The sequence below is a fragment of the Rhea americana genome, unplaced genomic scaffold (genome assembly GCF_003343005.1).
Source record: "Rhea americana isolate MKP2758 unplaced genomic scaffold, rheAme1 scaffold_33, whole genome shotgun sequence".
Lineage (NCBI taxonomy): Eukaryota > Metazoa > Chordata > Aves > Rheiformes > Rheidae > Rhea > Rhea americana.
The window spans coordinates 3,845,425-3,872,425 of record NW_028186457.1 but is presented as its reverse complement, the minus strand read 5'-3'; the positions used below and the strand labels follow the sequence as shown (position 1 = coordinate 3,872,425).

The 27,001-nt window shown below is 45.2% G+C and overlaps 1 protein-coding gene across 2 annotated transcripts; it reads right to left on the bottom strand.

The window, feature by feature from the left end:
- Window positions 1-571: 571 nt before the first annotated feature.
- Window positions 572-26,274, bottom strand: MRAS (muscle RAS oncogene homolog). 2 transcript variants are annotated; one of them, XM_085310987.1, is made up of 6 exons: window positions 26,181-26,274; window positions 18,791-19,004; window positions 9,120-9,273; window positions 5,781-5,880; window positions 4,368-4,447; window positions 572-1,451 (listed from the first exon to the last, which is right to left on the bottom strand). In XM_085310987.1, the coding sequence occupies exons 2-6, from the start codon at window positions 18,981-18,983 to the stop codon at window positions 1,352-1,354; spliced, it is 627 nt and encodes a 208-aa protein (XP_085167113.1). In that variant the 5' UTR covers window positions 18,984-19,004; window positions 26,181-26,274; the 3' UTR covers window positions 572-1,351. The 2 variants fall into 2 exon arrangements, with proteins under 2 accessions (XP_085167113.1, XP_085167114.1); XM_085310988.1 differs by having other exon boundaries at window positions 18,791-19,001.
- Between the last annotated feature and the right edge of the window lie 727 nt (window positions 26,275-27,001).

The following is a 27,001-nucleotide window of genomic DNA, read 5'->3' as shown; positions in this document are numbered from 1 at the left end:
TCAGTCCAGCAGATGACAATCTATTAAATTGTGAAAAAAAATTACCACCACAATTCTTAGTGCCAGCAGAGGTGCAAAAGAAAACGTGGCGCCTCCAGGATATGCAGGTCTGTATTTCTGGTGTTACAGACAGCAGCCTGAGCTACTGCAGTGTTTTTTTGCCTTGCCTTTTCATAAAGCATAAAGATACTTGGACTCTACTGTTTTCAGTGAAACATTTTAGATAYACTAAGCTCATGAAAAAACATCCTACTTGAGTCACTTTGAAAACACCTCTTCAAGTCACCAACTTTGAGGGACAGGGAGCACGGGGAAAGAAATGAAGAAATGCTGAGCCAAAGCCCATACACTTTTTTTAAAAAAAAARGTTGGATGAGCCTGGGAAAAGCAAAACAATTCATCGATCCCAGAGTGGCTTTGCAGGGAAAGGTTAAGGAAATAATAAAGAAGGATTTAGGTTGCACCACTTTMCGTATACTTACGAAGGAGAAATCCAACACCCAGATAACAAATTCGGGTCAGGTTTTACTTCCTCTCTCCTCCCGTTTTACCCCTCAAAGATGCCRTACTCTTCCATTTGTAAATTATTTTAATTTAAATACCTCCAGGTTAACAAAATGTCTTAACTTCGACATGCCCCAAATTACAAAACAGAAACAAAACCTCGTGACAAAGGGTAAGAAAAAACAAACCAAACCAGAACACCCTCCCCCCGCCCCGCGCCYGAAGCTCCTTCTGCGCGCCGGCGCTTCTGGCCCGCGAGCTGGCCGCCCTCCAGAGTCTGACACAATGTCTGGAGCGCCCAGAGCAGCTGGGATTCATTTTCTTCCTTCGCATCTATGCACTTTCGTATGAAGTCGTGTTTTGGCAYCGCCGTGTTGAGAGAGAGAGAGTTCAGTGCAAAAAAATCCAACCCCCAGCCGTGTTTCTCCCCGACCCAATGCTCACTGAGCAAACAACGGGGAAAAAGAAAAAGGGAGGGGGAAGAGGGAATAGGGGAGAGAGGGGAGGAAAAAAAGAAAAGGGGGGGGAAAGAAAAGCCCTTTCCTTCCCCCACACATGCACACACGACTGTACCAAACGGGGGCTGCTCACGGCTGCTTCTAAACGGGTCACACGGAGAAACGTCTGCAGATAAAACCAACGCTTTTTCTTCCTTTTTTTTTTTTTTTTTTTTTACTTTTCTTTTTTTTGGAAATTTTTTTTTTTTTTTTTTTTTTTTTTTTTCCTTTTGCTCTTGTTGTTGTTTCTTTTAAATAAATCACGGCGGAGGCCGCGGGAAGGAGCCGGCGCCGCGTCCCGGCCGGGGGCGCCCGCGGGCCGCATCGGGGCCCCCCCGGGCCGCCCTCGGTCACAAAATCGCGCACTGCAGTTTGTGGGAGCCCGTGGCTCTGTCCCCGCGCCACTTGGTCTTCTTCTTTTTCTTCTGGCTTTTCTCTGGGATCTGCTGCCTGTCGTGGAAGACGGAGAGGAAAAGCAGCGGGTGAGACACAGGCGCTCACCGGGTTGGGGCAGACATCATCTGTGCGCGCAGATGTATATTTAAACATGTATATACGCACACACACAGGTAGGTACTTCCACACCTGGAGATGTGCATATATATATATATATATATATACATATATATACACACACCATGTATACATCTTCACACACACACCCCCCTCGGTATCCACGTCTCTCCCTATCGTAGCTATCTTCACGCGCCCTTCCTCACCCTGCACAGCCACGGCAGCAACCGCCGCCGTTCTCAAGGCAGGAGGGAGAAGCCAAAAGCAACGACCAAGGGTAAAGGTGGGACGTATGGCGGGATGAGGGGGCACTTTGTCCCCCTCCCAGCCCCGGGTAAAGGGCCACCCGCCCCCCTGCCCACAGGCTGCTAAACGCACCCGGGAAGCAGGGAGGCTGGGGAAGCGCCGCATCGCTTACCAGGGACRGTCGGGGAGGAGGGCGAGAGGCAGAGCATTTAAACGCGGGCTCGACGGCTCAGCGCGGGGCCAGATCCGCGCTGCGCTGACCCTTCTGCAGCATCGAGTACACGCTGGCATCGGGGGAGCCGTGCCTCTTTACGCCAGCCACTCACCTCGCCCAGAGTGGCAAATCCAGCAAAAAAAAACGTTTTGTAATTCAAACACCCCAGACAGAGTCAGCAGACATAGATTTTACTGCAAGATAAACCGTATGAACACAGGCAGCTTCCTTGGATTCACAGAGTCTAAATAACAAACTTGGAACTTTTCAAAAGTTAAAAAAAATGAGCCACTTTTGCTATGTAATGTCAGACACTAAACTGTTTAGAACAAGTTATTCAAATCAGAATGAGGCATAGCTAGGGAACAAATTATTATTATTTGGTGTGTGTGTGTGTGCGCATGTATCTATCTATTTATCTATTTTGACAGCCTCAGCCACCAAATGCTTGCAATAATATGAAAAACTTAACTTTGAGGCTCAAAACTAGAAATCAGGAATAAAAAAATATTTTAAATTAATTTGTATAAACACRAAGGAGCAGCAAGCTGCTTATAGCATTCTGGAATTATTTTAGAGATCCAGAAAACCACGTCCCGCACGTGTTCAAGATTTCTACTCTGACAGTGTTTACATAAACACAGCACTGTTGCAGTGTAAAAGAGTTATCATGAAATTTAAAAGATCTGCTGGGTGGATACAAGAACCCTGCTCTTTTCTAGATTACTTTCAGACAGTATGAGCTCTTGCAAGGAACTAAACAAACTGGGAATTGGCCAAGTGCAAGGAGCACAGATGCTGTCAACCCTGCATGAGAACCCTCACCCTGCAAACACACAGGCTATCAGGAGCCTCTGAATCCGTAAAGCACTCCAGAAATGACACGTTTATTAGGGAGCTATATAGATTTAAACTGTATTGGGTAAAGCTCACTTTTTTTTTTTTWWWAAAAAAAAGCACTGTTTGGTGGGTGATGGTATCCCCCAGCTGCAGACAGTTCTGCAGTTTCCAAAGACCAAGCAAATTTGCTTTGCAGCAAGCGATCAGGTAGCACGCACAACAGCTCTCTGTTCTCTGACTTCACCAGTGTTCAACTTTTTTAAAACATTTCTGGTGCCCATGATGCCACAAAGGGTCTTGTCTGCYGGTAAAAACTTTCATAACTACGAAGGGGACTGAAGTAGATTACCTGTATCTGAAGCCATAGGGTGCATTTTCACAACTTGAACTTAGTGAACACATATCATTAAAATGCTGCTTCTGGCCTGTGCCTGTCTGCAGTGACACTATACAGAAAAAGCGAAACCATCTTTTTTTCTTTTCTCCAGAATAGTTTATGGTAAAAGCTTGCTGTAACACAAAAAGCAGTATCTAGCCAACTAATGCTGAGTTACAGAACAGTTGGGAAATAGCTTGGGACATTTCCAAGTCAGCTCCATAGTTCTCCAAAGATTTTCTGCCCCCTGCTTTTGAGATATGTGGGAAGAGTGGGCAATACCATCTGCTTTTGATGGAGGCTGACTCGAGGCTGTGCTGAGACAGTCACAAGTACAGGAACGCCGTGAACAAATGCCTCCTGGCTGAATTGCCGAGCGAGSCCCTTGGGCTGCGTGACGGCGAGGAGCGCTACCTCAGGTCACGTCTCCAACAGCACCTTCCCAACATGTGAAAACCGAAGGCCCACAAAAATCTGTCTGACAGCCGGTGTCATAAAAACGAAGCTCCTTGAAGAAGATCGGAGGTTCCTGGCGGAGAAGCGGAGATGTGCGTGCAGCTCCTCTCCCGGGGGGCAGYGGCCGGGCACGGCGTGCAACGCCAGCCCCCCGACAGCTGGGGGAGCAGGGCAGCACCCAGGGAGCGAAGCGAGCTGCCGAAGCGAACAAAGGCAGCTCGTGCCAAAACTGCAAACAACTGGCTGCTGTCTGAGGAGGAAACCTGYGGCTTAGCCATTAGATCATACAGAATGGCTTAATTTTTTCCATTTAGTGGGCAGAAAATGTTAAATGTAACCTACAAGATTAGAAGATAGCTGGTTCCTTTAGCCTCTGGCAATGCATGACCTCAAGACTACAAAGCTATGAAAACCCAAATTACTAGTCCCAAGCTTTAATACTGTCCTTTTAAAGCTGATTGTTATAGTAAGTTTTGTACTGCTCATTGGCTAATGCAATTTTATCACGGCCACAGTCAGTGCTCAAACTGCCTAGCACTGTATCTTACAAAGGTAACTAAGTGTTACTAACATCCATTTGCAGATACGGAAGAAAGTTTAATAAAACCCAGAAATCCCCACCCCTAAACCAAACCACCTCTCTCCCCTGCCACCCTGAAAGGTGATCCACTCTAGGACACCTGAATCATCAGTGGGCACTAATGAAGAGTTTACAGCTTACCTGATTACTCTAACGAGATCATGGAAGGCCTTGTCAACATTCAGAGGTGGATCCTTGGCACTAGTTTCTATATAAGGAATCTGAAGGACAAAAGTGAATTACAAAAGATGTTAGGAACAGCTCACGTGTTTATAAGCAAACTAGTTTCAAAATAAATACCCCAAGGACTGCAGAAACTGAGTCCCAAAGAGACTGGAGAAATACAGGTACATAAAGTGTTGTCCTGACACCACTATCAACAACTTCATGCTCACAGTAAGGTCAGCAAGTGCTTACAAAAGATACGGAATAAGTGACATACAAAACAGCTGCTACAATGAAGTTCCAGGTTTTAGGAAGAATGATCACAGACCTCATTAAGTCAGATGCTCTTTTCCACTGAGTGCTGCTTGCAGACACGAAAATAGCTGAAGGTTGCTGAAAGACTAGCACTTGCCAAAAATTCTTGCTTGCCACATTTTATTAGGACTACTGCATGAATATTTCATGACTACAATTCCCCTTTAGTGTAAAACGATCTTCTCCTTCAAARCCTGACAACCAGATGGGGCCTTCTAGAGTGCTTGTCCAACGTGCTGGCAGATTTATAAAATTGCCTTCCGATAAGGTATTTTCATACGTGGCCTTTCCCGAAGAGCGTGCCTACAGACGAGTGCAACGTGTTACGCTGTTGTCTAGGTGCACTGGCTCTTACAGAAATTGTCTTCGCTGGGGAGGTGAAGGAACGAGCATGCCCTGCTGAACTCCCCTTAGAAACTTAGTGCAGTTTGCCCTTCAGGCATAGTAAGCCGCCAAGAGGTCTCAGGCTTGTTGGCATTTACCTTTCCCTTAAGTTCCTTCTCCTGGAGCTGCCGCCTTCCTCTGGGTGTTTAGGACTACGGGCATTTAGAGGTGATTAGCGGACTATCGTGYGATCTATACCAATCTGAGACCTATTTCTCGGGCTGAACTACAGTATGAATATTGAAGAGCTAACACAGCAGGCCACGTTTATATAGGCTTTACAGCCCTGTTAACTTCATCACCTTTAACACGCTGACTTCGTATGGACGGACACGTCGGGGTACCACCTAACCGCTTCCTCTGCCCCCTCGCCCTGGGAGGGYGTGCTGTCTGCCCCGCGTTTTGAAGGTTTGCATTTCACACCACGCGCCCACAGCCGGTACACACGGCTTCGCGATGGTCACAGCCTCGCTGCAGTCTGGCGTGCAGCAGAGGTTCTAGTTTCAGCGAYGAACTGGCCCAGCTGAAAGGAAACTGTACAGCTCCTGCTCTGTAGCATTTGAAATAGTAATTGCAAATGTGTGATTATAAGAGAGATACTCTAATTCAGCTCCAAATGAGTAGTGAATTCAATTTTGAATGCCTGAAATGGGACTTACAACAACTGATTAAACAATCCCGCAAACTTACATTATGTTTTGTTGCCATTTCTCTTCCCTGCTCTCTGGTGATTTTCCGTAAATGCATTAGATCAACTTTGTTTGCCACCAATATCATTGGGAAAGACTCTCTGGAAGAASAACAACAACAAAGTTATTAGCAGAATACAATAAAAAAAAAAACATTCAGTGGAAGTTTCACTTTCTAATACTGCCATCATCTAACATTTCCAGCTCCAGAAATACCACATAAAGAAATATATATATATAWAAAAATCACAGCAGCGCTAACACTGTGCTACAGATGCACGTTCATGTTACCTGTGTGAGACATTTAGCTTGACAACCTGCGTGCGTGCATACATTCACCTTTATTTTCAGGCACTTCAGGAACTTAAGAGTTGTCATTTTTTCAAAGTCTCATAACAAAGTCTCGTAAGATCCAACTGTATGAAAAACTACAGCATTAGTCTGTACCTGTAAAAAGGCATTAACTTAGGCACAGAGTTAGATTCTGGGCAGGAAAATGGGACTCTTACAACAGCTAAGGCTTTTTGCTAACCATGATCTTGGCAGCTGCTAGYCATTGCCAGGTTAAAAGGCATCTTGGAGAGCCCTTTAGGACAGTCCTTAGTGAAGCTCTGCTGAAGAAAAGGAATTGCGCTTGGCCCTTGACTGCAAGAGTGGAGGAGGAAAAGACAGACTCTAGGGGCTGGCACTTYGGAGGACACCGAATAGGGGCAAAAAAAGAGCATCGCCATCAGTTGTTACCCTAACACAAACTGAGGGACCGGCAGTGGTAGCTGGAAGGAGGCTGCAGGGAACTACAGAGTCTTGCTGAGTTTCTGAATGCCATTACCTATCTTCTTCCGCTTCTAATAATGGAGCCAAAACCTGACGTCCAACTGCCTTTTTGTGCCAAAASCATCTAGCTCTGTAATAATGCTCAATATTTCTTTATCAGGCATATAAGCGATTGCCTTCAACCAGTGCCTAAAAGGTGACCCATCTATCCACAGCACATGATGTTTAAGGCTTTCCTGATGAGATGCATGAGCCAGGTCCTCAGGTGCTACAAATCTCCTTTACTAACTGCTAGTAGTGATACTGTCAATTATCACTCGATAATTGTGATATTTCACCATTTTAACTGCAATATTGTTTTCTTATCTTTAAATCCCCCTAAAGTGATTCCAGCCTTCTGCTTTAACAGAGCTTATTTTATGGGTGTAAGGACCAGCTGACCATACTCATTTCCGTGTAAAACGCTTCGCTGAGTAACTTTAAATTTTCAGAGAGTTTGTGTCATTTTTCATCGAAACAGATAGGGGCTCCATCTTCTCTCTGGCATGTTGCCCCAYTGCTCTGCACTGCAGGAATACACGGTATTGCACTCTGCATTAGAATGAGTCTCACAGTTATTTGTTCTGATAATTTGCGTTTAATTATAAAACCTGAGTGTTGATATATCTTAACTCTGATTATTCTGGAGCAAAACACTTGCTTGTCTGAATTACTTAATTTCTTCTGGCTTGTGCACATTGGTAAGTGTGGACACATTTGGACAGTGTGTCTCATTTTTTTTCCCTTATATCAGGCATAAAACTCGGTGGGCACTTTGTTCCCTGCTGTGAACTGTATGACCGCTGGCTGGACAAAGCTACTACAGCTGGAGATTTTGCTATAATTAAGGATACAGCAAGAAACGGGATGAAGGCTTCGAGCAACTCCACTGAAGAAACAAACTGCAACTTGTTTATATGTGAAGTCACCAAAGCTGCCTGCTAGYCTGAACACCTTAGCTATGCTTTGTTCCCAGCTAAGTGCAAATCTGGCAGGATGGTTTCTCGATTCATGCTGTTACTATTGCTGTGATCTGCCAAACAATCTCAGATTTTAGATGAAACATTAAACCCCTTGCTTTATGCTTTTCAGTCGCATTGAGCTTGGAAACAAAAACAATTTTACCAGCCTGTTTCACTTCCTGGTTCTCACACACTAACTGTTATGTTTTTAYGGGTATGAGGAGGGGTAAAAGTTTCAGTTCGAGACAAAACAATGAATACCACATCTTATTTTCATGAAGTTTGATAAAAGCAACATCTGTTCAGGGCAGGTTACAGGAACCASTGTCCTGTCCTCTTTAGCTTGCAAAGCCAGATTTAACTGCAGCCCAAGCTAAGTTGTCCGTGAAGAGAATGTTGTCCATATCTAGGAGGCAGTCTGAGTAACTGACATTTTTGTTCGTTTAGATGAAATCAAAGGGTGGGTTTTCCTTTACTTTTCACCCTTGTGGGCTCTGCTTTGGATGCTTTACTGGAAGAGCTGTCAGCTGTGAACCTCACATGATACGAGTCCACCCTTCCTGCGGGGAAGTTATTCAGAACTGTGAAAGGAAGCCAGCAATGAGGACTGAACCCTCTAGTGGCTTTGCTTGATGACTTTCATAATTAAAAGCCATTATGAACGGAAAAACTAAGTGTTTTAAAGCTACAGACATCTAAGGGCTTAATTCACACTCCACCCAGTGAAACTAGATTAATCTCTTGAACTAGGATGGGGAGAGAGTTATCTGGTTGATAGCCCCCGAGTTTCCTTTTCAGCCTGCCAGGATGCATTTGCTTACCGTGATTTAACTTCCAGCCCTACCTTCTCCTATGTGTTTGCCAGGAGATTACTGAGGTGCACGTCCTGCTTTWCCCCCAGTCACGCAGAGATGGGTATTACAGCTTGTTCGTTCGTTGAAGATGAATGCTAAAGAGCGCAATGAGTTAACTGCACTATGCCCCCAGTTAAGAAATACACTCTCTCCTCTGTTGGCCTTCAACTGACATGAGGTGTTTTCTCCTTGAAGATGTTTGGTTGCAGCCCCATATCATGTAAGGCCTTTTAAGGTTTGTTTGGCATATACTGAAGCCAGGGAAACCGAGGGTGCTGCCAGGACACACACAAAAAGATCAGGCCTGAATAAATACTTGCTGACTCTCTGCAGGAGTTTCCTAAGTGCTGTGATGTGCCCAGAGCATCACTCTTCCTTATTCAGAGCCAAACTGACTACTTTCACGGGAGTGTTATCTTTCCTTTTCATCCTACTGYTAGGAGCACTCTGGCTAGAGTTTTTCCCTTCCAATATCATTTTCACTTTCTCATGAGGCCCTACTGAACTTGTTCATATAGAAAGCTCTAAATGCTTATCAGAAAATGTAAAATATTTCTTATTCCCTGTATCTACGTCTAAAAAACAGGCACAGAGCATGCAAGGGTTTGTCCTGAGACACCTAGCAKGTTGAAGGCAGAGCAAGACATGCAACCTCCCCATACCGTGTTGCCCCCACAGGGGTGAGGGAGCACCGTTGTCTGCAGCACCCACCTGTCTTTGACTCTGAGGATCAGCTGGTGGAACCGGTCCACATGTTCAAAGCTGGCCTTGTCTGTGACAGAGTAGACTATCAGGAAACCATCTCCTGTCCTCATGTACTGCTCCCGCATTGCGCTGAACTCCTCTTGGCCTGCAGTATCTAGAACTAGGACAGAAGAGATGAAAATTTTTAGTCATGGCTGCTGTCACTACTCTGCGTCCTACATCGCATTTCTACCTCCACTGGCCTTGGTCCTACTGAAGGCTGAAAGATTTGAAGAAAGTTAAGTCAGATAGACAAGTTAGTTTCTCATTACAAAGTGAATGGTGCCCCCAGATCCCCACACATCACTCTGTCATCATTTGACAGAGAAGAAGAGGACTACGTGGGTTTCACTTTCCTTCAAAGCATCAAACCTGACCACTGAACTTAGGGAGGGGAGCAAGTATGGCTCAAAATATCTTGTAGCCCTTGGTCTTGTCCTCTTCCAGCTTTCTCTGATGCCCGCATGGAAAATCCCAAGATTGGAAGAGTAAGTAAACGCCAGTTTAAATGAAAGGGACGATCTAAAAACTGTACAGCATAGTAGAGCTGGGAGATGCACGTACATACTACTCTAGGTTATTTTCCCTTTCTCAGTACCTGGATGTTATTTCCAAACAATTCTGTGCTTTCAGAGCAAGATGGTAGAGCCTTGAGGGGCTCCCCTAAATATTTAGCTAGCTAAAAGAGAAGAAAAAGCTTTAAATGACTTGTTTATCCTATACAGTGGATGCGTGCCTGTGCACAGGCTTGCATTACAAGGCAGCCAGTGAAGATGCCTAAACCTAGAACCAAACTTCCTAAACACTCCCATTTGAGGAGGCATCCCAGGTGGASCGTTACTACTGTTGCACAGTAGATTAACCTCTTCCCTAATAYGGCCCTAAGTCACTGCTTCTCCACTACTCTCCCTAACAGGGGGTCCCACCAGCTGCAGCACGGGCCACATCTAACAGAAGCTGCAACTGCCTTCTGGATAAATATCACATACAGGGGCACATCGTCAGTGCCAGTTCTTGGGCCTCAGCTTAATGCAACTCCAGGACCTTGGCTAGCAGGAGGAAGGTAAAAATGACTACAGGAGTTATCAGCTTAGGCTATGCCAATACAAACAGGGCATAAACTCAAAGGGTATTGGCTGTTCTAAAGTAAATTCCCATATGCATCATTTTACCCTAGAGGCAAAGGCAGGATCTTCTGGAAGACTGGGAACATTTTAACTTCCCAATCTGTTTAGATGGATGGGAAAACTGTTTCCATCTCTGCTGTAACAGTCATATTGTAGTATCTGCTGCCCACAGGTGAAAGGGAAAGCCCAGGGAACTGGTGGATAGCAACTGTGCAGCAGGTGAGTACCACTGACAGAGCAGCACAGTTTTACACAGGTTTTTCTAGTCTCAGCAGATCCACAGTGTTAACAAGATGCTCYCTGTAGGGACAGGTACTCAGGCTGCCTTGACTTCCAGTTGAGGCCAGGATAAAGCCCCCTTCACCGCTGGTGCAACTTGCTGAATCAGCATGGGTAGCTGGCTGTGCTAACATGCCAAACGTACTATACACAAAACCATGCCCCACAACTCAGCCCATGCACTACTTACACATCTACAGGAAAGGCAGCTATGCTGGAAGACTCGGAGACCACGTTTTGTGATGGCCAGTCCTCCAAACTTTCACTGTATTCATTTGTTTCCCATAGCTGTTTTGTCATGCAGGGCTGTTTCCTGGATTGTCTGCAATGGGAAGAGCTTCCAGATGCTTGCAAAGACCCAGAGCTTTAGGCTTGACTGTTGAGTAGCTGAACTTGCTGAAAAGCCATGGCTGTAATTTTGTAGYCTTTTATGCTGTACACTCCTCTAAACCTAGAGAACAAGGTTCTCAGCTCAAAGACATACAGGCTAATCTTAAAGAAGGTACAAAAAAGGGACAGGGAAAAAAAAAGGCAACCCACACACCCTGTTTGCACTGGTGATTTTCTATGCCCTGGGCAGAAGAGCTAGCATGGAATAAGGCCAAGACCATGTGGCTAGGATGGAAAAGGAAATTAATCCTTGCTATCTACCCAACATGTAAAGAGATTGGGCTGTCCTCATCACTCTTGCCCCAGGTGGATGCAATGTCAGGGCAGGGCTGGCAGGTCTCCGAGCTGACRCCAGCACATGCTCCCGTCCCTCTCAAATACACATACGCAACCCTTGGTGATGCTCCTGCTGGGGGAATCTGACTGCCTCTCCAAGGAGCATTTGAAGAACCCCCAGCTCTCCCATTTCTATAGCACCCATAGACCCAACCCCAGCTCCTGTCCCCTCACTCCACGAGATGGCAGGGCCTGGGCACTGCGGTCTGAAGTTACAAGGGCACTGGGGGCTGTATGCACACCAGACCAACAGCACAGCGCTCTGTTCCTGCCTCGCCTGGATGTTTGCCATGGCATCGCACTAAACACAGGCAGAGCTGCTGCGTCAGCAGCTGCTATTTAAAGCTAATTCACTTACAGCATTCATAGAAAGGCAAGCAAGCCCAGGCAGCATTCGGCAATGGCACTTTGGAAATAAAAAGACATGCAGCAGTGGAGGTTAAAATTAATCTCAAATGAGTTATTCATGCAAAGTTAAGGGTGATGTGGTTGGCCAAAGAAGTCCCTAACTTCCAGCAAGCTCTTCTAAAAATAAAAAACCCCAATCCTAATAGTTCTATGCTATATAAATTGTGAAAAAAAATAAGGAGAGAGAGTTATCTGGATCCTCTGTAKGCAAAATGAGACCATATCCTGGAAAGTATCAGCTCTGAAAAAGGGTCAGATGCAAGCAGCTTTACTTAAACTTCTGGTGTAATCTTGTGGCATAAAAGCTTCTGAAAGGTTCTTGCATATGGCAATGGGGAAGTAGCAAGCAGAAAGGGGGAGGTGATTTTACTGGCTTTCCAAAAGGGTTAGAAGATTTGGGATTTTAGCCAGCATTCACCTTCTTTCAAAATGTCAGCTTCTACAGATTGGATGCCAGAAGACATTGAAATATCATGAGCAGAGAAAATTGYAAGCACCCTCTTCCTCTGGTACTCTTTAAATCAGCTGTTACCCGTTACAGGCAGTTGCCACACTGGCACCACATRAAAGCCAATGTGGAAATAAGCCTGGAACAAAGCACAGCAAGTTTGTCCCTACCTCAATTCTTCCAAAAACTGGAATCAAATTCATAGTCTGTGTAAGACATAGAACAGGACTTCCAAGAACAAATTTGGTYAAGTTCCCACAAACCTGACCAAAGAGGAAGTAAAGAGGCACATTAAAGAAAGCGTTTGGGTGAGCAGTGAGGAGAGAGAAGCCAGTGACTATGTCTGAAGTAGTGACAGTCATTCAGTGAAGGCAAAGGAAATGTCATTTTACAGAGCTATCATGCAACCAGTTGGAGAACAAACTGCAAGCAATTAGGTTAAGAGCACCCAGCATTGAGGTCTCTGGCTGCATGGGTAAGAAGAGGCTGCTGAGCAGCAAGATAGCTTCCTTCTCCACTCTTCAGTGGGTGTGACCACAACTGTCCTGACAAACTACGCTAATTGAATCCTTCTTCATTAGAGCTTTACACCCTCTTTTCCTCTTAATCCTGATGGCTTAGGCAAGAGCTTGGCTCTTGGCTTACAGAAAGCACTTCCAGGCAGCCAGGCAATCGCTGTAGCCCAAAGCAGMAGCACTTTGTGCTTCAGGTATGAACACTTTTTATATGGCTCTGTCTCTATAACTGAGTGTTTTCTRAGTGCCCATCCAGGGAACACAGGCATGTAAACTTAAGACAAGGGCAGAGACAAATTCACTAGGAAATCTAAAGCATTGCACTACTTTTTCTAGATATCAGGTTGGATACATTGAGCTCATATTCAAAACAGCCTTCCCAGCCTTAAGGGAGTTCAGATTTGGTTGTCCAGCTGAATTCCTCTTCTCTTTTCATACATAGCCAGAATTTTCTTCCTATGCCCTTAACTGCCCGCCAGTGTAAAGTTATGTATAGAGATCAACTCAAAGGAGCATTCTCCATGGCACCTAAGGAGCTGAAGACACCCAGAAAAATAYTGTAGGCTGGACACATTTTTCATTACTCAGCCTTTGGGCTTAACAACGCAAATCAGAAGCCAGTGGCCCACTCTAAGAAGGGACTCGCACATTACTGCAACCAGTCACAAAAGCAGCTCTTTACGCTTCTCGAAGAGCCTTGCCCCTTTCAGCACCCAGAAATGTGGCTGTGCCCCACAGAAAGTCACAGCCAGGAAGCAGTTGTTTGYGCCCACCTCAATCTCATGCTCAGAAAAACGAGCACAATGGGTATTACCTGATTTGTGCAGGTACCCTCTAGTGAAATCCCTTTGACTACGTATGTGCAAGCACATGTGCAAGCTTTTAAGTGACTAGATGGGTCCTCACACAGATAGGAATCTGGGGTTCACAGCTCCAGGGAGAGAAGCAGCACAGAGGAGATGGACTCCAGGCACTTTCTGCTTCCTCAGTGACTTCTTAATGTGAAATATAGAAACAGTCCCTGGAGCAAAGAGCAGAACTAGGAATGTGCCACTGTCGGGGGAGTACTGTCAGCAGCAGCTCACGGAGCCAGACTCCTCTTGGCTTTTTCTCTGTCTGAATGTTGCTTTTTGCTCTGCACAGCAGCTCTGCTTCAAAATGTGAGGCCAGGAAGAAACTCTGTTCCTAGCTATCCTGCAGCTTAGCAGTTAAGGTCAAGTGCAAACTTGACATGAATTGACAAGTCAATCCGAACACTTCCAAGCTCAGGAAGGCCATCACCACAGTCTTCATCCTCCTGGACTTTTGCCCTGATGAGGCGCTCTGTGGGAGATGGCAACCTCCTTGTGCTTCAGCTGAGGAACTGGCAATTTAGGTGCCAAGCAGATTGGGCTCAGGGGGCTCCTAGTTTTAACCTATATTCCCATACACCGAATCACCCCCAAGGTGTATCAGAGGTCCCCACACCACGAGAAAGGAGAGGCAAGCACTTGGTCACTTCGATGCTGCTGGCTCCTTTGTGGATACGGCCGCACTGCCCTCGGCATATGAGYCCTCCACAGGGAAAAACATGAGACAGGGAAACACTAGGGCTTTTGTGAGCTCTCATTCTGTGCCATAACTAAATACACAGATGTTATAACATGGAAAACCCAAGTACTTGAATCCTTGCCCTTTCTTCAGGGAAAAAGAGAAGAGGGGCCTTCAGAAAAGGGACTTCCACATCAATAAACAGAATAAAGATGTGAATCCTTAAAGGAGTTTTCTCTAACAAAGGGCAAGTATTCAAAGCCCTGTKTTTTCCATGTTGCAACATCAAAATTTTCCTGGCAGTAAAAAACCCCCCATAACCCRAAACTAAAAACCCTCTTTCAAGGTTGCAAAATCCAAACAATTAAGAGAGGGAAAATACTGTACACACACAAATAAGAGAATAAAAGTATAAACTTAATTTACATTTTAATTCTTTCAATGACGCTACCCGAAGTTTAAAGAGAAAAAGAAAGCAAGCCGCAAACCAACCATCTGCCTGCAAGGCTACAGTGACCTTTGATCTCCCTCTGGCCTCCTGGTCGAATTATTCCCAAGCTTCTTGAAGAGCAAAGTAAAAAAGCAGACAGCCTGTCCTGAAAGGACCAGCAGCAGAAACTCTCTGCAGATGAAAGACTTTGTGGAAAGGATAAAGAATGAGGGCACAAGGGGAAGGATTAGCACTTGCCATTATTCCCAGGTTACAAACAACAGGACTGGGGAGGTCCAGCCCAGTGAAAGGATGGCTGGGGATCAGGAGAGGAGCTCGGACAGAAGAGGAATGGGAAAAAAAGGAAAATTTAAGCTTGGTAATAGAAGACTTCTCAGAAGTGAGATGAGCTAGAAATCAGACTAATGCAAGAAGTCCCCACAAATAGACCACATAAAGGAAAGGCAAATGCACAGAGCAACATGAGCTGGTTTTCAAGAAGTGACCATTTTCATCTCTTTGATTTTCAACTTGTCCTAGCAGTAGGATTAGAAGCAGGATTAGAAAGAGAAGGAAGGGGAGATGTTGCATCTAACTCATACTGGGGAAGGAGCGTGAAGAGGAGATAACTTCCTTTCATCCAATCTATAGGCAGAATTGCTCGCTTCTTCTACCAGACTCTACTGGATCAAGGATCAAGCAGCGCAGTGACTAGGATCAAGCCCACTAAGTGTTCAGCTCTGAGAGCAAATAGGGTAGAAGCTCAGTTTCACCAGGTCAAGCCCAATTCATCAAAAAGCCCAAGGCATGTGTTACTGACCATTTCATAGTCTCCTTCCCTTCTCTTCCCCACCACCTTTTTATCTGTCTATAGCTTATAAACCATAAGAAATTTTGAACTGTTAGGAATTTTTGTCATATCAGTGTATTCCCCTTCATCTTCATGCCCAGATTAATAATTCCAAACTGCCATATTGCAGCCATGTAAAAAGAAATTATCTGCTAATTACCAAGTTAGCCCGCACACAGAAAGGAGTGTACAAAATTAATGATAGTAACTCAACTGGAGCAACAGCTAATCAAAGCAGATTAACCCTGGCACCCAGTTAATTCTGACCTGGTGTGTCCATACAGCACCTGCGTGCAGCTGCATTTAACCAAACACATCMCCACACTAATTGCAGCAAGAACAGCAGGAAATAAGTGAGGATAACATATGCAGAGAAAATTAGAGGCTGATCTTAAAGCCTTGTTGGGGAGGCAGCATGCTAAAAACCGAGGGCTAGCCACATGCATCCGTCATTTGAGTAAAGTGCCCTGTTCTCCTCTCTGTGACACTTGTCCTCCAAACACTGCAATGACAGTCTTATAAAGCTGGCCTAAGACCACCAATAAWGCAGTTTTCCACTCAGTACACTGTATGGTTTTGGACTTGAACAAATCTGGGAACTATCATAGACATTTTTGATAAGAAAATAGAGAGACACAGAGACCTGCCCATGCCAGAGAGCAAATATATAATAGAGGAGTTCGAATTTGGATTTGGCTCCAAAGTCTAAAATCTGAAATAAAAGCCTATTCCATTTAAGTCTACTTTCAGTGAGAGATCTCAGCAAAGGAAAAAAAAAATGCAAGTATGCATTTCATCTTGCTGCTGGTTAGTACTATTGAATAAGGGCGGGTGGAGGTCTTCATGGAGAAAAGCCAAATGCTTTATGCAAGCTGGCTAGCATGAAGGCTTTTTACAATATAATGTTAGGATGCTATTGCACATACTAAATGCTAGAGCYGCTTTGCACAGAACTGCTCAACCAAGAGCCTGGAAGAGGGGGACTGTGTTTACTTTTTCTTACTCAAGTTGTTGAATGCTGATGCGTTTGGTTTTTTTTATTACTATTTCTGCAAACTTAAAAACTTATGAAGCCCGTCACTTGAGGCTTCACTAAGTAATCTCATCTTCTGAAACTAGTTCCTGTTTGGGAGCAGGCAGAGTGAGGCAAACGGTTCTTTCTTTTCCCCTTTCCTCTGCCCATCAACCACTGGAAGAAACATGTCTGTAAAGGATTTGATGGCAAAGGACAGCTGGACAGCCTAGTATTTATCACGATGCATCTTTATGCTTTCCATCATGTGTCTCCCTAAATTTATATCATTTATGACTCATGCAACCATGTGCAGCCATGACAAGAGCAGCTGCTAGAGTATATGGTGGCCTCTGAGAGCAGGATGAGCTCCAAAACCATGAGATCCAAAACATCTGACAGAACTGTGGCAAAAAACTCATGTGACAGTCTTTATGTCCTGTTTCTACTAGGCAGATGGTAACAGATCATATGCTGTCCCAAACAAAAACATTCCCTTYCCTTGACCTGAATGTGATTGTTCAAAATCTCATGGAGCAGGAAAGAGAAGGAGAAACTGCAGTTTTACTTCTATAGTTGCAAGACATCTGTGGGCAGAAGAGCTCTGAAATTCAGAGAGATTCCCAGCATGCCATTCATGGCCACAGCTGAATTCAATTCAGCCTCAGTAGAGCTGTTAAACTCTGAATAAAAAGGCTTTTTCATTAAAACAAATGGTTAAATCTCTGCTCCTTGGAAGAAAGCCCCYTTTTCCACTCCCACCTCTGGCCATTCCTCCCCCCCAAATAAACAAGAATTCCAAATATTCAGTTAAAGAAACATTTTTTTTTCTTCCAAATCATCTACAACGAACACACTCTTTTGACTAACACCAGTGTGTACAGCAGCTGGTAATGTTATATCAGAACATGAAGCACACCAGCAAAGACAAAGGTTGCTCTTTTTATAGGGCTGAATTCTGGACAAAAGAAACATATGAGAGAGATTTCATTGACAGCAGGATCTGTTCTTTTATAGAATGCTGACATTTAAAAAATAAAATTACATAGGTGCCCTATATCTGATGGTTAATTGAGAACTGCTATTACTGATGCAGATAACACCATGTGACATATTTAGGCACCAACTTTGCAAACATTCTCCCATATCAGTGATCAACTAACAACATATTTAAATGAACAAACATTGGCAGGATTAAGGGCTTTTAAAATACTAAGTTTTTTTTTTTTTTTTTAAACAGACTTTGTAGGGACATTTGTACTCCCTAGACACTTCTGGTCAATCTGTCTCTTGCAGTACAAAACTACTAAGTTGCAGTTTTAAGGAATATAGGGTTTTCCCCCTACCTGCAAATCAAGTAATACATGTATTTTGAATGATAGGAGGTGAGAGGTGTTACAATTCTTCCCCACCAATGGGTAACATTTTTGATTAAATGTTCTTTCTGGTTATAAYCCTAACTCAGTTATCCACTTACTCTTATTTCCCAGGGGATGAGCTGAACCGCAATGAAGCATCATTAGCAGTAGCCATCTCACAACCGTGTAACACTTCTGTTGTGGATACCTCCCCCCAGATGCCATTTGCAGCCTGGTGCTGGTGCACAGACCTAGTCTACAGTTCATGTTGTGAAGTTCTTAGTTTGCAAAGCTGTATGGTGGCTGTTTCCTGGTGAGGTTTAACTTACTATGGCAAGTCCTCATGCAAACAGCAGATCAGAAACTATACTCTAARAAGAATGTGGAGAGTTTTTCACCAGATTGGTGCAGCAAATTGAACTCAGCATTATTCAAGAGGAGAAAGCACAGAATCACAGAGATTTGAAAATAAATGATACTGTACTTCTCCTCCTCTCAGTGCTGTTTGAGCATAGGGCAGCCTCCCTAAAGGCTCTGCAGGCGAACTGTTAGAGGTGGCCAGAGTGGCGCACAGCCTGTCTACATAGCAATACCCAACCCTTTTTGCTAGCTGCAGAGGGCTGAAAGAGGCACTCCTCAGTTACTCTGAGGACTGACACTATATCACGAATCTGAGGAGTCTGGCAACTACTACGCTAGACAATCTATAGCTTTTCATGCTCCTGCAAGAAGCAATACTATGCAGAACTGGAACCACCACACCTGGAAGCAGAAGCTTTACTAGACCACCAAACCAAACCCAGCAGCTCATAGGACCATCTGCACTAAAACTCCAGAGAGCCTACTGTGGACCAGGAGGACCACAGGGGCACAACATGGTATAAAAGGCACTGAAGTCCTTTTGGGCTTATGTGCAGTTAGAAGGGRAAGAGTAATGCAAGAGGAGCCTGCTCACCATCAAGAATTGCCCACTGCCCATCTATTTCAGTGTGTTTCAGGTAGGAATCTTCAATAGTCGGGTCATAGTCTGGCACAAAAATCTTCTGGAAAAACTGAATGGTGAGAGCGCTCTTCCCCACACCTCCATCTCCGACCACCACCAGCTTGTACGTTGGGAGGTTCTCGCTGGGAACGGCACTTGTAGCCATGCTGCCGGTATGTTAAACCTGCTGGAGAAAGAGATCATCTCAGATCACTCGTAAGCAATGAAAAGATGGCAACTTGCACAAGACRGTCTTTTCACCCAGGAACGCAGGGGCAGGATTGAAGGGAGTAGGCCAAGGCAAAGCACCAGGGTTTACCTTCTCTGGTCCTGCATGCTGACRTTCACAATCCTTTTGGTCAGAAGGGCAACATCTATGCTTCCAACCACCACTATACCATAACCCAGATGGTTTACTTCTAAGCAGTGCAGGTGGCCTTGCTGCTGTGGCTTGTTCACTCCTGTCCCCATCTACAAGGATTACTAATTGCCATTAAATGTGTGTGGAAGTTTTATCATCTGAATACCTTTCCAACAGGGACTGAGCCCTCAGAGCCATGCCAAAAATCACCCTGGGTCAACACAGCTGTCAGTTTCCAAATAATTTCCAGTTGCCAGCGACCAAATCCCAACGAGAAGCTGGAACCGCGCTAGTCCTCATTGCTCAACACAGTGTACAAGCAAACATTAAATAGAGCATTACATTCTGGGGCTGGGCTGCTGGGTGCCAGATCTGCACGCAGAAGAGGCTGTGATAAATGAAACTGGAGCTAAAGGTCTGGTCCGGGCTCTGCRGACAGACAAAAACGCACTTAACTTCTTTCTTCTCTCTCATTTTAAAGTTTGAGAAACAAAAACAAGAAACATGTACAGCTGGCAGCAGGCCAGGAAATACAGGTGTTTTTTGTTTTGCTTTATTTTTTATTTTTAAGCTACACTGGCAGGAAGGCTGGCTTTTGTGGCTAGGACACAGCCGTGCGAGTCAGGAGACCAGCTTCTCCTGCAGTGTGGTCACAGATCCCCTGTCATCTTGGGTAAACCACAGAGGAACTGATTCTTTAAAGGAAAAAAAAATATATACCGGGTGCAGCCGGACCGCGACTCTCGGGTGCGCGCACTGCCCAGGTCTCCGTGCCGAGAGAGCAGAAGAGGCAGCCGCTGGCTCAACCGGCCGTTCCAGCACTCAGTAACACAACCGCTCACGCCAAAGGAAGCTGGTGAGCGGTTCTGAACGCACGCGTGGGAAGGCGGCTCTCCCGCCCTCCTGCCACGCGCAGGCGACAACGACGCTTACACAGGGAACGCGGCGGCCACCTCCAAAACGTTAGTGCCCGTTCCACTTTCTGAGAGGTTTTTGCAACCGTCCACCCCAATTTTGATAAGGCTCAAAAAACGCCGATTCATTTCCTTTATACCAGCTCTCTTCACGGAGACCTTACAGTGCGGGCAGCAGCTCCGGACGATGCTTCTGCGAGCAGCAGCCCATCTGCTGGCACCTGCCATGATCCATTTTGGTGTCGCTGGTGACCCTCTGGTCCCGTTGCAAAGTCTCGCTTGGGCCCAAGCTGACAGGTGGCGGCAAGAACCGGGCTACTCGGCTCTACTCGCTCCCAGGGGATGCGGAGGCAACTGCCTGCGAGGCTGCAGAGACGCTGCGGTGCAGCCTCCCGGGTGCCCYGCAAAAGCGACGGCTTGCTGCACCCAAACTGCCCCGGCCCGGGACCCTCCCTCCCTTTCCAACGGCCAGTGTTACTCATTAAATGGGGGTTGTGGGGAAAATCAGAATTCACTGTGCTGCYGGGAGTGCTTCCCGCCTCCACAAAGCTGCCAGCGACCTGATCTCTCTGCCCGCTACCCCACGCGAGCCTTTGGAGGTTTTCCTGCTAACTGCAAAGGCTTTTCTTCATTAAAGACTCAACTTTTTCAACCTCCAAGACTACCAAGAGAGGCCCATGCCCTCAGAGGGGCATGCAGGCTCTGGAGCTAAGGCAGCAGGCCACTGACTACTCCCATTTTATTTAAGCCTACAGTAGAGCAAAACCCTTTTTCCAGATATTGTTTCATTTTGCTACTTCACAAAGAAAATGTTTAATTCTTCATTTCCAAAAAGGCACAAAAACCAATGTGAGCCATTTTCTGAAAAAACATAGCCTCATTAACAGTTTCATTCCACATAGAAGAAACCTGACCTCAACATTTAGTTTCTGGTTTCTCTAATCCCTTCCTTCCAAATCACTATTTCAGTTTAATTCAAAAATCATTGAACCATAAAGACACTTTTTACCTAGTATGCTAGGAGGCCCCTCTTTCTACACATGAGAGTCTATCCCTTGAGGAAGTGTCCTTCACGTCCTTTGCCAGCTCTACTAACCAGCTTTTCCCTCCCAACACATTCCCAACCATGCAGGCAAACACACAAAAGGAGATAAAACAAAAATAGCTGCGAATATTCAAATTTGAGTTTAAATTTGACTTGGGGGAAAAAAATCACCTCAGGCAAAAATARCCCAAGGATTTCTAGCTGCAACTCCAAAATACACCCGCCCAAAATCTCGAGGGTCAGCAGCAACCTGAACCWTGCCTTGAGAGCTACGTTCAAAGCCTTGCGATGCCCAGTACCAATATCAATACCAATATGACAATGAAACTGGAATGATTCACCATGCTGTACACTTGCGCTTCTTCCTGTCCACAAGGTGAGCACCAGGACACGTTTCTTTGCTATTTCTTGCTTCTGATCACCATATTATAATCACACTGTTGACAACTGCCAGCATAACATTCCCAGCTGCAGTCACAGTTCAATGCCAAAACTGAGAACACCCTCAGCTTTTTCAAATGAATCTCCTCTCTTCCTTCCTCCCCAGCACCATGTTATGTATGATAACAAGGTGCAGCTTGTGCCCAAGGGACTTTTGCAAATACAGGAATAACTTGCAGAACGCATACTCCATATGTTGCACAGGTTGAACACCTTGACTTCTAGTGAAAATCATGTACTGGACATTTCTCCTTGAACCAAATTTAAAGAACTATTCTTCCTGTAAACAGAAAACCTTCTAAAAGTGAGAAAGAAGGTTATCACACAAGTGAGATCACTGAGGCTATTAAGATCAGCAAAATCTCTTGTCCAAGTTGAGACAAGTCAAAACTTTCAGAGCAAGCAGAAACATCAAGTCACCCTTTTTATAAGCTACGTTTAAAGAAATTGTTGAGAACAGCATTTCCATGGCAAGCAACGGCGGCTGGACTGAGAGAAGAAGATGAGGCACCTGCTGACCTCCCCACCTGGGTTATCCAGTGCCCCACCTTACACCTAAAGTAGAGCTTCTTGTTCTAGTTCTGGGGTGCATAAGTGACTTCCCCCTGTTTACACATACAGCTACAGAAGAGGAAGCAAATGAACCCTCAAAGTCTCACAAGACCACACTGTCAACAAGCAGTGTGCTTGCCTGCAGGTTTGCAGGAACCTACGAATTTCAACAAGACTGCTTGATTTTGCTCGGAAGACCAAATTTTCTTTCAGTGCAATCTTGCCAGGGTCAGACACTCTTTCCAAGCTCCTTAGGACAGAGACCTTGGACAAAACCTGCTCCCAACCCCTGTGCATTTGACGGTAATCTGCTTTGCCTGTGGCCAAGATTTCGCCCCTTTTTATTCACCCTGAGGAGCACCTGGGCGTCAGTCACCCTGCCTGTCCCCGCACAGGCCCTGTGAAAGAGCAATTGTGCCCATATGGTAGGAAAAAGGCCACAAATATGAAACAACATATCCAGTTTGTACAGAATTGTTGACCTCATTACAAAACCACAAGCTACTGCTTAGTGGACAAGTGTTACATTTTTGCAGACATTTAGCAAACCCCTTTAACTCCCTTCTAAGAAGCCGCAAGCTTATCTTGCATTAAACACTTCCCAAAGTACCATGATAATATTTAGCCCATTGGACAAACTGTGACTTTGCCCAACATGCSTATGAGTAGAGTCAGGGCATTTTGTTCCAGTTGTCTGCAAAAGCTTAGTTAAACAGTAGAAGTCACCAGATTTAAGAATGACACAGCTTGCGGAGCAGCAGCCAGAACTGAACTTGGGGGCAGCAAGCAGGTAGGGAACATAAACAAACCAAGTGCTGTAAGTTGGTTTGTTGAGTGCAAAACTGTATTTTAGGTGATGTCAGCGTGTGTGGATGAAAACTTCTGTCAGAGTGTCAGGAGGCAGCAGAATTCAAATGTTTCTACAAGGCCCTTTCTACGGCATCAGCAACAAATTGAGCCAAGCTGCTTTGGCCCCTTTGCCCCGCGCTCAACGTGCTGTTAAACAGCACCTTCCTCCAAGCACAGCCTTTCTCTTGAGGCCACGATGGCCTCCCTAGCAGCACTCTTCAGAGCCTGCAGAAGCCCATTACTTAGGTCACTTAAAACAGAAGAGCTTTTTGGGGGTTGAGATTGCATGAAAACCGACTGCTGAGGCAGCCGCCAGACTGCTCCGATTCCTGAAGTGTTTGTTAAKGAGCTTTATTGTGCACTCCGAGCCCAAAAGACACACTCGGACCCAAAGCCAGTGAAACATCTTCTCCAGACTTCAGTAATTCTTCTGAAAACAGTCTTCCTGTTGAGGTGGCAGCTCCCATGCTCCTAACATGCAAGTACGGAATACAAAACCCTCCAAAATTCAAATACTTCAATCCCTCTACTCCTCCACCTGCCCTATCCTGATAATTAAAGGAAGATGACAGCTTGTGCATTGACTAGATTATAATCCACACCAGCCAGTAAATCAAACCTTAAAAACAATATCTGCCACCTGCTAGAAAACATTAAACACTCCTGAAGGCAYGCAGAACTTTACACAGGCTGGTTATGTTGCTACAGGCAAGTGCACAAGACTCGGGCTGATTTTCATGCTTTTTTTGGCAAGAGTACTGACACAGTCCTCAGAAAGGGAAGGAAGGCAGCAAGGATAAATGTGTTTGCTGTAAATCTGATTGCAAGAAATGAAGCACAGACCTTTATCTATTGTCTAAATACAAAGCAGCATGTGGTATTAAGCTAATGAGCTCTGATGAGTATCATCTTACAATTTATATAGTTGTTTATTTGGAAGGAGCCAAAAGAAAACCCATACCCTGGGCTGATGCACGCTGTCAGGGCCGTTTAAGTCATGGGAAGTAGGCTGATTTATATGGCTTCCTTCGTACAGCACGCCAGTAAGATCCCCGTCCTGACAACATAAGCTTGAGACACTGAGCCAGTTAGAAATGTGGCTACTTCTGGGGTAGATGGCAAAGAAAAGGAGAAATGCTGACCCAGGAGTGTCACTGAGGTTGAGACCTTCTCTGCAGGAAGGAACTCTTACTAGATATAGGAGCAGAATGAACGGTATAAAACATTGCTTATTTGTCTGCAAGTGGAGTTGGAGGGGAAGGGCTGAGCTAATCCCTCAGAGCAGCCAAGGAATATAATATTTTCTCCACTGAGGGTGGAGAAAGTTTTCACAGATTTCCAGCAAATCTGTGAGACTGGACCACCAAGCCCCATCAGTCACCACAACACAGATAGAGTGTATCTAATTCCCCTCCTCACCATTGCAAAACTCATTCTGAATATAAGCGGGGCAGATCTCAGCTCGTGTAAATCATTACAATTTCTGCTTGTCTGAGCRCAGGCGTGGCTGTGTACCACCATAACAAAAATCTATCTCAGATTTTGGACACACTAATGCACATATACACGATTCCGGTCCTGTTCTCATGGAGGCAGAGCTCTCGGGCCAAAGTTGTCAAAACAGGTAAATGAGTGCAGGTTCAAGCCTTTGACTTGCAGAGGGGGAGGTTAGTGCAATTAAAGACCTGGGCTCCTTCCCCGAGAAGCCTAACATGACAGTGATTTACCGTCTCCACGGCAACATGAGACACAAATTGCTCATTTCTGTTATGAAACCTTGAGAAAGCTACAGCAGGGTCTGTGTGGGAATGCCCAGCTCCCTCCTCCTCTGCTGCACCTTTCCAAGACCGACATTTTCAGTAAGTCTGCATCCCCCCACCCCATAGTAACAGGTCAAGATTTAACATATATTTATGCTGACCAATTTGACCTGCCTGCAGCCAAGGAAATTTGCCTAGGGTTGCCTTGCTTTGATCCATGGATAGTTCTTCACATTAAGCCTGGCCAGAGCTCTGCATACCTGAAGACACCAACCTTACCTGAGAGGCTGAAAAAGACTGTATCAGCCACCGAGTCTCTGCCAACTACTTCTACCGTTGCAACTAATAACTCTTCCCCTAGTCGCAGCTCACTTGGTTACTTCCTTTTAGCCAGCCAATTTGCAAGCATTAGCAGCTCCATACAATGCCTCCAGGGCTGAAACTCTGCAAGATCTGAACACTTCCCTCTCTGTTTCTGTTGTAGGCTGCTGGATGGAGTGCTGCAACCACCACGACACACCCAGAGAAGCTAGCCAGGTACCAAAATAGTTCAGCCTTCATGTGTCACAGCCAATCCCTCAGACCAGAGGTCCCTGAAAAYGCTTGAAACACAGCACATGCCCTTTTGGAGGCAGCTGCCTCCCTAGAGTCATGCTGGTCAGAGCTGAACAAGCTTCAGGAATTATTTCCTCACATTGGCACAACTATTTCCCAAACCTTCAAGAGCCACAGAACCTGCAGGTGTATGGACAACCAATATCAATTATTATTAAATAKAGATGATTAACTCATAGCCAGGTTTCCTCCAGCCTGTTAGATTTCCTGCCCAGCCAGTGCCTCAAAAAGGATGCACAGAGTGAAAGCTGGACTGTGTGATAAGTTAGTATGGAAGAGATCAGTCGTGAGCGAAGGCAGTGCCTAACATCCTTTATACTTCAGGTATCAAGCAGTTCAGAATCCCAAGTGAAATTTTAACTCTGAGATTTTCTAATAAGAAAAATCCTACCAGGTGAGAGTGCTCGCAACTCCTATCAGCTTCCAGGAGATCTGATGGAGCCCAGCACCTAGCAGGACCTATACAGAAAATTACAGGCACTTCCTTTCRGAGCAGTGATCAAAACATTATCAGAGCACTATTAAAGAAGAGAGAAAAGAGTCATAAATCGACTGTGGTTTAAAAAATAAAATCCTCAGCCCAGAAATTAAGATCTGCAACTGGACAGATTTCAAGTCTGGGGGATGTAGCTGTGGTTCTTAGAAGCAGTGTCTTGACTTCTCCTCCAGGGCAAAAAGATGCTGGACCCAGAGGGCGGTCCTCCCTGAACTCCTCACTGCCGCTCCGGGCCAGCCAGACCTCTTCTCTCTTCTCAAMCCAAGACTACATTGCCTCCTCCACTGCACAGATGCTGCTCCGATTTACAGTGAGAGAAAGAAAACTCACCGGGGGAGTAACGAAGCACTTGAGATTCACGCAAGGCAGCTAAAGGCAGTAGCTGCCTGATGAATCCTTGGTAGTTATTTCAGGAAACAAAATTATAGCCTGAACGAAAAAAAATAATAAAAAAAAACATGTCACAGAGAATTAGTGGAGTGGTAGGCGGCTGCCCCCCTACGCCCTCCCAAATGAATTCTTAGGTGGTAACGACAAGCCCTCACTGTAGGACTGAGCTGTAACAAATGGCAGCAGCTTGCCTTTGGCCTGGCTGGGCTTGAAGGTTCRTTTATATTTACTTTTAAGCATGTGCTTGTCAGTGTTCTGATCTATATGTAAATAGAGCACAGTGCTCATCAATCATCTTGACAAATGTCATCTGAAATGAGCTCTACTTCCCTCCCCCCCCAAGTCCTCCTCCACCTCCCACAACTACTCCATTAATCCTCAGTGTGTTTCTCTCTATGATTTAGTGCCCTTTTCAAAATATCTAAGAAGATTCTTGTCATTCTGACAAGCCAGTCAGATGTAGAGGCTAGATATTTTTAAAAACATTTAAGTCAGGTTTGGATCATCTGCTGAATTGCAGCACTGCTGATAGCGGTTTTGTAGGAGGATCCAGATATGCAACTTGGAAGCTAACAGAAAGCTCCACAAGAGCCATTCCTCTATCAAACTTTGATTAAAAATGAATGATTTCAATTCAGGGTTGTCCTCCTGAGATTGTTCCAACTCTTCAGCAAGAAATGAAAGCATCCCTGCACGTTAGACTAGAGATGGAGGAAGTAGATGGCTCAGCCACCTGTACTTCCATACTTCTTGTGCAGTTA